This window comes from Tarenaya hassleriana, unplaced genomic scaffold, assembly GCF_000463585.1.
Source record: "Tarenaya hassleriana unplaced genomic scaffold, ASM46358v1 Cleome21, whole genome shotgun sequence".
Lineage (NCBI taxonomy): Eukaryota > Viridiplantae > Streptophyta > Magnoliopsida > Brassicales > Cleomaceae > Tarenaya > Tarenaya hassleriana.
The window spans coordinates 1,231,054-1,242,160 of NW_010965451.1; the positions used below are offsets into that span (position 1 = coordinate 1,231,054).

Sequence of the window (11,107 nt, forward strand, 5' to 3'; positions counted from 1 at the left end):
ATATATATATATATATATATATATATATATTGTAAAATAAAACAAAACTATTCGAAATTCATAGTTAATATTTCATATATAAGATCATTATTTCACATTTTCTAGTAACTTTATTCACCTGTATTTCAACAAAAAAAAAAAGTATTCACTTGTTTTTGGTCGTGCGGATTATTATATAATAATACGATAATTTAAATTATATATATGAAAATAGAATCTGATTAATACATCGTGCATGCATGTGTGGTATAAGAACGATTATGAAGAGTAACACGTGTCAGCATTTCGTTGGAGGTATGGGCCATGATGTTGGGAGCAAATCAAGAATACATACGTGAATGTATGTATATGTGACATATGCATATCCGTGTGTGTTATAAACTTATAATAGCACGTAGTATATTCATTCGAAGGGGTAGTTTATGTTCGGTCGGTCCACCATCTTCCACACGTAACCGTCATGATTATTTTTTCAGTGTCTTAATCATATAAAATAAGACAGAACCCTAAATCGAAACTAGGAATTTAGAACGGACTAATCCTTTTTAGAGTAACTAATTCGTTTTTTTAGCGAGTTTGTTTAATATTTTCTGAATCCGTATAAAAAATAGTTTAACGAATCATGAATATATATTTCAAGACTCGAATTTAAAATCACGTACAGTTTTATATCCATATTTACCGGTTAAATTATTGGCGCCAGAAAATTAATTGAACTAAAATTAGTCGAATAGTATTTTATTGTCACAATGCATTATGCGTTTTTTTTTTAAATTTAATTTTCGATTTTAGATCTTTTGCAAGCTTCCATTATAAATGTCATTATTATCGGTGACAATAAAGTGTAGTTATTATGGAATATAAAAAAAATGGAATCTTGGAATATACCTCTGGGGATGTATACTTATAAAAAGGTTATTCAGGTTGGCAAACTTTATTTTATTTTATTTTTCTTGTGAAGAAAAAGAGAAAATGTTGTCAATTTATTCATATCTACAAATTCTGAATTTCCATAAATATAAAGATGTTGTTTACTTTAGTAATTATAAAATTTTTTTATATAATGGTGTACTAATGGTTGGTTCCCAATTTGAATACGACTGACTGAATAGGACACACGTGTTTAGAAAATTGAAACACATATCGTTCCCAAATTTAATTGGTTATTTAATTAGCCTCTAACGGTTAAAAAACGTAATAAAAACAAAAATAATATATAAAATCTAGACCTTCGATTTCATTGCATTATACATATGCGTCAATTTTCTATGAGTAACCACTTTTTTAAACACAAAAAAAAAATCTCTGACTTTTCATAATAATAATAATAATAATAACAATAAATGATATCGGTGGTATATTCATAGGCAGAGCCGGAAAAAAAAAAACAGGTGTCGTAGCACGGGGCCCCACAATGGTCGAGTTAGATTTTAAAAAATTAATTTTTAAATACTAACTTGTAATTAATATATAATAACTAATTAAAATTATATTTTATAATTATTATCACTAATTATTATAATTTTTTGTTACTTTCTCACCTTTATAATATTAAATTCATTAATTAATATAATTGATCATTATTTCTTTTTTGTAAATCTAGAATAAATATTCATAACATAATCCGATACTCATCTTTCAATTTTCAATCCCAAATTAATTATAAAAAAACATTTTTATATTTCACCATTTATTTACACATATCATAAATTTCAAATCTTAAACTATTAAATATTTTACACATAATTCACAATAAATTTATCTTTAAATATTTTTTAAAAAATTATTTAATATTTTTATAAGAAAATATTATTTTATACGGATTCCGAAAAATTATTTGATAAGGACTAGCCTCGCGATGGCCTTAGCCCATCAAATCTACTGGTTGGCGGCGGAGGCAAGCGTTTTTGGGCTTATGACCCACATAAAATAGAAAAATTTTATGTTGTTTAATAAACATTTAGATATTTTATAATTTTAGGAAAGCAAATCAAATGTGAGTTTTTAAAATTTTTAATAAATATAAATGATGTTTTTGTAATTGTTTCAAAACCACTAAATCGTGAAACCTGATTCGGAATACGAATAACTACGAAACATATAATTTTATTTCGCAATTGCGTTGCCTGCATATGCTTAGAGACATTGAACTCGTTTAAAAGAAATTGAATTAAAAACGGAATAATCAAGCCGAGTAGAATTCAATATAAAAATTATGATTATAGTTTTTATAAAACCGAAAAAATTCGAACCAAATAAAAAATTTAAATATTTTTTATTCCAACTAAATTATCTAATAGTTATAATTTTGTTTGTAAAATGATAATTAAAAAAAAATCTGAAAAATAACCAAACCAAAGCCCAAAATGGTGTATAACCATCTGAAACATCAACCAATCCCAGATCTGTATACAACAAATTCAAAAGTCCGACCGAACCAAGATAATGATCTACCAAACATCGACATCAACATTGTTTTAATCCCAAGTTTATTTTCCGTCGTATGAATACTTTCGGTTTCGATTTTGAGTTATCTCTTTCGAAATTTGCATGAACCCTAAACCCAAAAGCATCTAAGAATGACAAAGATTCTGTTCTGTATTCCCTTCCCTCTCCTTACAAGCCGAAGCTTCACCATATCGGTAGAACCAACGCACTTACAAGATCAAGAACTCAGAGAAAGCTGCTTCATTTGTGGGATATACATACAGCCAACAACAAGTACACAAAGCTTCCACCTTTACACCATTACTAGTTACAGAACAAGATTACTCAGACATAACTTCGCTTCCTCTTCTTCCTCGACCCTGTTCTGTAACAGGGTTTGTCACCATTCAGGCATTCAAATCCTCCATCTGGATGTTGCTCTTGAGAGGCAAGTACTCTCCAAGATAACCTCCGAGGTGGTCGTACAAAGCGGTTTTGTCGATCGATTCATGGTGATAACTCTTGCAGACATAGTAGAACACACTCTGTATCAGCAACGCCACCAGATTCACAATCACAAGAACACCGACCAGCAACCCACCGATCACGATTCTTGCCCAGATTCCATGCTTTTCACCTCCATAAACCACCACGGATCTGAAAACGCCCCCGATTAACGTGCAGAGTATCAGGTACACGAAAACCAGAATCATCCCCATCTGGGCTCTTCCCTTCAGAAGCTCGTAACCCTTTTTCATGGCGGCGTAGCCATAAATCGGTTCGAGCACGGAAACAACACTGCCCAGATGCCAGAGAGCTGTGATATAGACATGAACACCGAAGTAGAGGACAGAGATCACCAACCCAGCGAGAACAGCCAAACCCAGCTTGTTCTTATCAATGGCGACGAGAAGAATAACGAGGAAGACGAAGAACACGGAGTTATAAGCTAGCATCAAGAGAGCTATCCATAGAAAGGTGATGAAGAGACGCTTGAAGACCTTGGGAATGGCGGAGATGGCGGAAGAGAAGGAGACGGGCTTGGCCGTGTAGAGCGAAGCAACGGTGAAGACAACGGCGGCGGTGGAGAGGAGAGAGAAGACGAAGAGGAAGATCAGGTAACAGAACTGGAAGATCAAGAGGACAGTCCAATCGTGCCGGGCCCGAGCCGAGTTGAACGAGTCGACCGAGTCGAGCTTCACGAGGATCGGGTGGGTGAAGAGCGAGTGAGCTAAGATGGCGAAGGAGAGAGGGAAGATTAGGGTTAGGGTTACAAAATAGAACGTTTTGGGCGATCGTTTCGTGATAGAGATCGATTCCACGAGCACCTGAGGAATCGTCAGGAACTGGAGCTCCTCAGGCTCGAGATCCATGGTGGTCAAATTGGAAATTTTTCCGTTCTTTCTTCCGCTGAATCCCCTCTGGGCTGTCTCGATTTGGTCGGAGAAAAACAAATCCACCGACAAAATCGATGGGAGAGGATGGTAAACGCCGACGGGTCAATCCTGAAATGTGATAAAGCTGGTGACTTTGTTGTCCTGTTTGGATGCCGAGAAAACGATAGAAAACAGTATTATTTTCACGGACTTTTCAAACTCTCTTATATGTGTAGAGAAACAACATTTTGTAACATTTTATATTTAAAAAATACCTAATATTGTCTATACATACACTTTTTCCCCGTCACAAATCGAATTTACGCATACACTTTTGAAATAAAAAACTAATTCTAGAGAGAGAGAGATGATTTGCATATTCATGTAAGAAAGGCCTCTTATCAAATCAAAAGCAGAAGCTTTCCAAGAACAAAAGAATGAGAGAAGCTGTCTTGTCTGTGAAATCCTGAGAGTGTAATATCATGGCATCATGTACAATGAGTAATCAAATCTCCCTGGCTCCGTGGATGTGTAACACTATAGGGGAAGATAAGCTACAAAAACCAAAACAAAAAACAATCAAATACATTTCCTGCGCAATCTGAAATTCGATTCTGAGATCCAACACTGGAAAAATTCACACTTCACTTACCAATGGAGGGTTTTGTTGAAAGTGAAGGCAGATGGGCTTGAGTTCATCTGATAGGAAAAGGGTGTTTTATAGAGGAGAGGGGTCGGTCACTGTTCTATGGAGGTGATGATTAAGCCAGTCTGGTTTGAGCAGAGGCAAGAGCAGTTTGGTTCGGTTAAATTTCCCCGGACAAGGCGTCTGTCTCGGTTGCTCATTAGCTTGATGAGCGGTACCTTCTGCGAGACTTGGCGCCAGATTTCGTTCACAGCTCCATTTCCGTCTGTATAATCATAATACCGTTTCACCTGGCATCATCATGGGTCAGAAAACGTATCAGAAAATAGCCTTTGAATGGCAAATCAACGTAATAACAGCGAGCAAGAGAGAGCATACAAATTTCATTTCTCTTTGATACTCCAAGATTTTTTCGGTTTCTACTTTCCTCAGCATCTGAACAAGAGACCCCGGCTGCAGAGCAGCATTGCTCTCGACGAAAATCGAAAACTTTCTGTAATCTATAACGTCTTCGAAGGGCAACTCAATGTCGTCACTCACTATCACGGGGATGCACAAGCTGACTATGGAGTCGAAGAGTCTGCAGGCCGAAGGGGTATCACCTGCAGGATTCAGACAAAATTTCGAAGTATGCATTCCTTTTGTAGCAGCTCGTCGATTCTCTCTTGACTGTGTTCCATGTTTTATTATGACACCCTCTTCGTTTTCAAGAACTTGGAAAAGCAAATCACGAACTTTGCCACCCTAAAGACACCCAACAAGCAAACTCAGACAGAGATCTTCGTTATCCTTCTATACATCACTATGTATACATAACAGAAAGAAAGCATGAGTGACCAATGGTTTACTAAAGGCTTAAACTTTCCTAATAACTTGAAACCTAACATGATTTGATCAATCAAATCCAGAGAAATGAGAACTAGGGTTTTGAACAGAGTGCAAAACAGAACTTACGTCTTTCCGATACCGATTCCCCATGAAGAACAACAAGGTGTTTCGTTCCTCCACTCCAATTTCGCCATTGAAGGGATTGACCCTATGGGAATAAGGTATGACCACGTCCTTTACAAACGATCCTTGTTCAGGCCTCAGCCGTCCGAAATCCGCCACGAGCAGGACCGAGTTCTTGACCCGATCCATGACCCGGTACAAAGCATTGGGGTCGCCAGCTGGGATAACATGGTCATGCCCATTGTTCCTCCTCCACCACTCTTGCTCCTCCAGCCACTCCACCAAGCTCTCCTGCATCTCCTCGTCGCTGTACCCAGATCCGGGTTCAACGGGTCGACCCGCATTTGCAATCAGGCTCAAAGAAGAGAACACCGGCACGTAGAACAGATCGGCCTCGGAAGGATCCATAACGCGGACAACCGGAGACCCGAATCGATCCTTCTCCGGTCTGTTGAGGTCTGAGAAAAGGTACCACTCGTGCATATGCTGATGACCCGGGTACTTGAGCTGGGCTAGATCTTCGACACTCTCCTTGAGAACGCCGCGAGCGATGGCGTGCTGTTCGATGATGCCGTAGGTGAATTTCCTGGGAAGATCGTACATGTAAACCCTAACCCTAGGCGAAACCCGATCCTTGGATTGTTCCTCGTCGTCTGCTTCATCGCGGAAAAGCTGGCGAGATCCGGAGACGGAGAAGCGGGGGAGATCGGAGGGAGAGGACTGAGAAGGGAGGGAGGTGTTGACGGAGACGTTGAGGAGGCCGTAGACAGCGACGACGGAGAAGACGACGACGGCGACTTTCTTCAGCAGAGAAGATTTCCGCGCCATAATCGGTGAGATTGAATCGATGAGATTAGCTCTTCTTCTTCTTCTTCTTCTTCTTCTTCTTCTTCTTCTTCTTCAGCTCATCCTTTTCTGCAACGCTCTGATATTCCGATTTGTTTTACTGATTTTATTCAATCCAGTTAATTAGGTTTTTTTGTGCTCATCATTAGTCCGTTATTTTTTGGATCACCGTTTATTGATAATTCTCAAATAAACACAATCACTATTTTAAATTTTGATATAAATATATTTCACTTTCAAAATGATGATAATACTAAATAGAAAGTTTCGTATAGATAACTAATTTATTAAAATATTATAAAAACATAATTTTACAGTCTACAAAAGAAGATACAAATTAACCAAATACTCTCATTTTTTTTATATAAACATTAATTTGGTTCGTGACGAATGCAGATGAAAATTGATTTTATCACGATAGTAATAATAATCATCGAAAAAAGTATTTATATTTTGTAGTTTTTTAGGTAAGCAGGTGTCCTGAGTCCAAACTAATTCCGGAACCGCGAGTAAATTATGTGATTAAAATATGCGTTCGTCCCTTCGGTCTGAGGTCGAACTCGAAGTTTAGCGTTCCGTTTTACCGGCTCAGCTATTCAAGTTTGGTATATATATATATATATATATATATATTGTAATTGATATATTTTAATAATAATAACAATATTTTCATTATTATTTCGATAAAAAAAATGAAAACTAATATTATTAATTATAATTATTTCGGAAAAAACTTTTTGGTATTTTCGTTAACAAGTGAGTTGGGTCTTTGGCTATTCGATTCAAAAATTATTCGATTCAGTTTTTTCAGTTTTATAAATATATATACTAATCAATTATTATATCATATTCGATTTGGTTTAATTTTGATTTTTATTAAGAAAAAGTTATATATTTTTTAAAAAAAAATTCTTTTTAAACGATTCGATTTTAAAACGATATCGAATTTTTCGATACGAATCCGAAATACCCACCATGCTTTCATACATTTTAGAGAGTTTTGTTATTTTGGTTGTGTTTAGGAGACGGTTCCTCGAACACCATTTTAGTTTTAAGGATTCTCCAAATTAATACTAAAAAAAAATAGAAAAATACTAATTGCAAGTAGGAAGACCACAACTTTAAATTATAATTTTATATACTCAAAGGCAATAATACAGCAGAAAAGAAAAATGTATCAACATGTGTGTTATGTAAAGAGTTATATTATTAGGGCTGACTGGTTAGGAATCTTGTGTTGCAAGAAACGTATTCCTGCTTTGTCCATGTAATCCTCTTACATGTTGATACCCGGAACAAGAGGAACCTTAGGTTTCGGTAGCTTGATCTTCTCCACAAGCACTGCTTGAGTTGTGAGCACAACACCCGCGACAGAAACCGCGTTCTGAAGAGCGAATCTCGAAACCCGACAAGGATCCGCCACCCCAGATTCCAGCAGATTCTCGAATCTTCCTGACATGGCGTTGTACCCGTTTCTCCACTCCAGAGCTCTCGTTTTCTCGACCACGACCGATCCATCTACCCCTGCGTTGGCCGCTATCGCCATTGCAGGTGCAGTAAGTGCCTGCAATATGAGATGAGATCGGGTTAAAGCACGAGGAAAGTCCAAAAACTGTGTTCGAGTTCGAGTAATTGGGTCTGAGATCGGATTCAGGTATTACCTAAGGGCACTCGAATAAATAGGTAATGACACTTTTTTGTCTCTAAGTTGTTATTGAGATATTACATATAAATCTACTTAAATCTCTTGAAATTTCGGATTTGGATTCGAATAACCCGCGAATTTCGGGTATTTAACCCGAGTCAAACAATTATTTTGAAAAGTGTTTAAACTTGGGTTCGGTTTTACCCAATATCTCGTTGTGAGACCCGAGACATTCGGGTTTGGATTCGAATAACCCGAAAATCTCGGGTGACCGACCCACGCCGTCCTACTAAACCAGTCTGGCCTTTGGAAGTTCATACCTTTGCTACAACATCTACACCCATTTGCTCATCTGAATCTTCCATCTGGTTCTTTATGATCGGAATCTCATCTAAAAGATGGATATAAGCTGCACCTCCACCCGGTAGTATTCCTTCGTCCATGGCTGCAAACGTAGCGTTCTTCGCATCCTCGATCCTAAGTTTTCTGTCCTCGAGTTCGGTCTCAGTGTGAGCTCCTACCTGAATAACATGGAAAATAACTTTAAACAGCTTCAAAGAATTATTGAACTTGAACATAGACTGAAACAACAACATGAAACATATACAGGTGCTGTTATCTTGAATCTATCTATGTTACCTGAAACTATTCCACCATACAGAAAATAAAGACGATGCTTGTAAAAATCGGACCTTAATTACGGCCACGCCTCCGGTGAGCCTTGCGATCCTCTCCGCAATCTTTCTTGAAAGATATGAACTATCTGTCTCGGCGAGATCCTTCTTCATCTGGGCAATTCTTGCCTGAATCTCCCCTTTAGTTGAAGGGTCTGCCACTATGGTTGTTGACTTGCTTGTAATAGTTACTCTCCGAGCAATGCCGAGCTGGTCGGAGGTTGCTTCCATAAGGGTCATGCCCAAATCCCCGGCGATAAAATCGGCTCCTGCTTGTGTATGTGAGATGTTTAGTCACAGAAAAAAAAATGTCGAAAATTCTCATTCAGAAGACTGAGAAAGAGGCAAAAAAACTAAGAAAGTTTTCTGTTTGATGAGTGAGTGAATGATCAAAGTGCAGATGAAAATAACCGACAAACCTGTCATGAGGGCAATATCTTGAAGCAGACCCTTTTTCCCTTCCAACATTCCCGGGCATTTTACCACAGCAACATTGAGCAAACCTTTCTTTTTATTCACCAACAGGGTCTCGAGCACTTCCCATGAGATATCCTCGGCAAGTATTAGGAGAGGAACACTCAGTTGGGAAGTTTTTTCCAAAAGCGGAATTAGCTCGTTGGCTGCCACGATTTTCTGATCTGTCACAAGGACCTTTGCTTTATCGAACTCCACGATAGATTTCTCCTGATTTGTGATGAAATGTGGTGACATATAGCCCTTGTCAATCTGAAAACAAGAAAATGTTCCATATAAACAGCTGAAAATGTATGAAACAAAGTTCATCTCAGAAGAAAAAAATCACCTTCATTCCTTCCTCGATTATGACAGATGTTTCGGATGAGGAAGACGATTCAATGGAGATTACACCATCAGGGCCGATCTTTTCCATGGCTTCGGCAATCAAGTTACCCACAAACTCGTCGTTCCCAGCAGATATCGAGGCTACAGCTACAGACAGAACAGAAGAATCTTTGGTTAGATGGGCTTCATATAAAGTGTAAAGAGGAAGAAAATTCGAGCTAATGTCTATAACTAGTAACCTTTAATATCGCTCTTCCCCTTAACAGGAATACTTCTTTTTTTCAACACCTTAACCAACTCTTTCACAGTCTTGTTCATCCCTTTCTTCAAGGAAACAGGGTTAGCCCCAAAAGCAATTGCCCACAAACCAGATTTGATCATCTCTCTAGCCAGAATGATCGCGGTTGTAGTGCCATCGCCGGCGGAATCGTTCATTTCGGTGGCAACCTACAAACATGAACAAAACTTCCAAGCTTGAAGTTCCTAATTGAATAGAAAACATTTTAAAGTTTCGATAACGTGAACTAAAGAGGAGAGAAATCATTTAGCAACCATGAATAACCTCTTTGATTAGCGTTGCTCCAGCGTTCTCAACTGTGTCAAGGAGCTCGATGGATTTAGCGATTGTAACACCGTCATTGACAACCTTAATCGTATCTGATTCCGCAAGCACCACATTACGCCCTGAATCATGCCCCAAGTTTAAAATTTCCAACCAAGCTCATTCAAGAATCAAGTCTCATCAAGGTTCAACTTTCCATCATCATTGTAATCACAAAGCTCACTTTTCTTGTCAAAGATCACAGATTTCCAGTACAACCCACTTGATTTCCTAAGGTTTCACATTCAGAACATGAATTACTTATATAAAATCCAATTGGGTAGATGGAATAATCGAGCCTACCAATCTACTCAGTTCGAGGGATTCCTTCCAGATTCTAAAAGATGGCAATATCTCCGGCAAAACCATACACCCATCAGAAAGTAGCTATTGCATCCAATTCCATGGGAGAAGGTTCAAATCTCACCTTCTATGTTGTCAATTTCTACTGTAACATGAAGTGATTAATTGAAAATATTCTAAGATTATCAATTCGAGTTCATGACTCACCTCTAGGCCCCAGAGTACCAGATACGGCATCAGCTAACTTATCAATCCCGGCCTGTAATTTCTCTCTGCTGTCTCTTCCGTACAGTATTCTCTTCGCTCCTGCTCTCACGACCAACATCTTCCTCGGAGATTGAGGTTTTGTCCCCTTCCCATTACGGTTCTGCAAGAAATAGCGATACTTTATCAGGTAACAAAGAGGAAGATTCTGGAAAAACGCCGGCGAAGGCAAAGCGGGCATGCGAAGAAACGGATGCTCACCGGAAAAACAGCCGCCGGAGAGAAGGAAGACGGAGAGGCGACGAACATTTCCCCTGTTCCGAGAGGTGTAGAAGATACGCGAAGGTTGAGGGATTTTGGAAGGGTTTAACATTTGGTCCATATAGAGACGAACGAGTTTACGGATGACTGACTCGGGCGAGTCCAGGAACGAGTGGGCATATTTTTTTTCCTCCCTTTTCCAATTTTTTTCCATTTTAAAATACTATCCTCGTTTCACAAATTAAATTTATCATTAAAACTTTATTTCGATTTAAATTCAAAATTTTTTAAAAAAAATTTGGTTTATCATATTTTTATCCATATGATAAAAAAATTAATATGATCGTATATTATTCAATTTAATTTGATTAG

General features: G+C 37.9%; 3 protein-coding genes across 4 annotated transcripts; all 3 read right to left on the reverse strand.

Annotated features, from left to right (window-relative positions):
• Positions 1-2,578: 2,578 nt before the first annotated feature.
• On the reverse strand, positions 2,579-3,967 carry LOC104814356. The gene has a single exon (XM_010542362.1). The coding sequence runs from the start codon at positions 3,798-3,800 to the stop codon at positions 2,835-2,837; it is 966 nt and encodes a 321-aa protein (XP_010540664.1). The 5' UTR covers positions 3,801-3,967; the 3' UTR covers positions 2,579-2,834.
• Positions 3,968-4,161: 194 nt separating this feature from the next.
• LOC104814357 (probable arabinosyltransferase ARAD1) lies at positions 4,162-6,352 on the reverse strand. Its single transcript, XM_010542363.2, has 4 exons — positions 5,404-6,352; positions 4,828-5,193; positions 4,456-4,739; positions 4,162-4,357 (listed from the first exon to the last, which is right to left on the reverse strand). Exons 1-3 carry the CDS (start codon positions 6,226-6,228, stop codon positions 4,542-4,544), a joined length of 1,389 nt encoding a protein of 462 aa, XP_010540665.1. The 5' UTR covers positions 6,229-6,352; the 3' UTR covers positions 4,162-4,357; positions 4,456-4,541.
• Positions 6,353-7,366: 1,014 nt separating this feature from the next.
• Positions 7,367-10,819, reverse strand: LOC104814358 (chaperonin 60 subunit alpha 2, chloroplastic). Of its 2 annotated transcripts, XM_010542364.1 has the most exons (9): positions 10,736-10,819; positions 10,478-10,637; positions 9,929-10,050; positions 9,606-9,813; positions 9,368-9,513; positions 8,985-9,291; positions 8,584-8,834; positions 8,212-8,412; positions 7,367-7,810 (listed from the first exon to the last, which is right to left on the reverse strand). In XM_010542364.1, the coding sequence occupies exons 1-9, from the start codon at positions 10,781-10,783 to the stop codon at positions 7,523-7,525; spliced, it is 1,731 nt and encodes a 576-aa protein (XP_010540666.1). In that variant the 5' UTR covers positions 10,784-10,819; the 3' UTR covers positions 7,367-7,522. The 2 variants fall into 2 exon arrangements, with proteins under 2 accessions (XP_010540666.1, XP_010540667.1); XM_010542365.1 differs by lacking the exons at positions 10,478-10,637; positions 10,736-10,819 and having other exon boundaries at positions 9,919-10,007.
• Between the last annotated feature and the right edge of the window lie 288 nt (positions 10,820-11,107).

Bases quoted from the DNA above. Each gene is read 5' to 3' on its own strand.
- LOC104814356 (XM_010542362.1), bottom strand. From the start codon at position 3,800: ATGGATCTCGAGCCTGAGGAGCTCCAGTTCCTGACGATTCCTCAGGTG.
- LOC104814357 (XM_010542363.2), bottom strand. From the start codon at position 6,228: ATGGCGCGGAAATCTTCTCTGCTGAAGAAAGTCGCCGTCGTCGTCTTC. The intron at 5,194-5,403 runs GTAAGTTCTGTT...GGGTGTCTTTAG, and splicing joins GGAATCGGTATCGGAAAGAC to GGTGGCAAAGTTCGTGATTT. The intron at 4,740-4,827 runs GTATGCTCTCTC...TGATGATGCCAG, and splicing joins ATCAAAGAGAAATGAAATTT to GTGAAACGGTATTATGATTA.
- LOC104814358 (XM_010542364.1), bottom strand. From the start codon at position 10,783: ATGTTCGTCGCCTCTCCGTCTTCCTTCTCTCCGGCGGCTGTTTTTCCG. The intron at 9,514-9,605 runs GTTACTAGTTAT...TTCTGTCTGTAG, and splicing joins GGGGAAGAGCGATATTAAAG to CTGTAGCCTCGATATCTGCT. The intron at 7,811-8,211 runs GTATGAACTTCC...CTCATATTGCAG, and splicing joins GTGTAGATGTTGTAGCAAAG to GCACTTACTGCACCTGCAAT.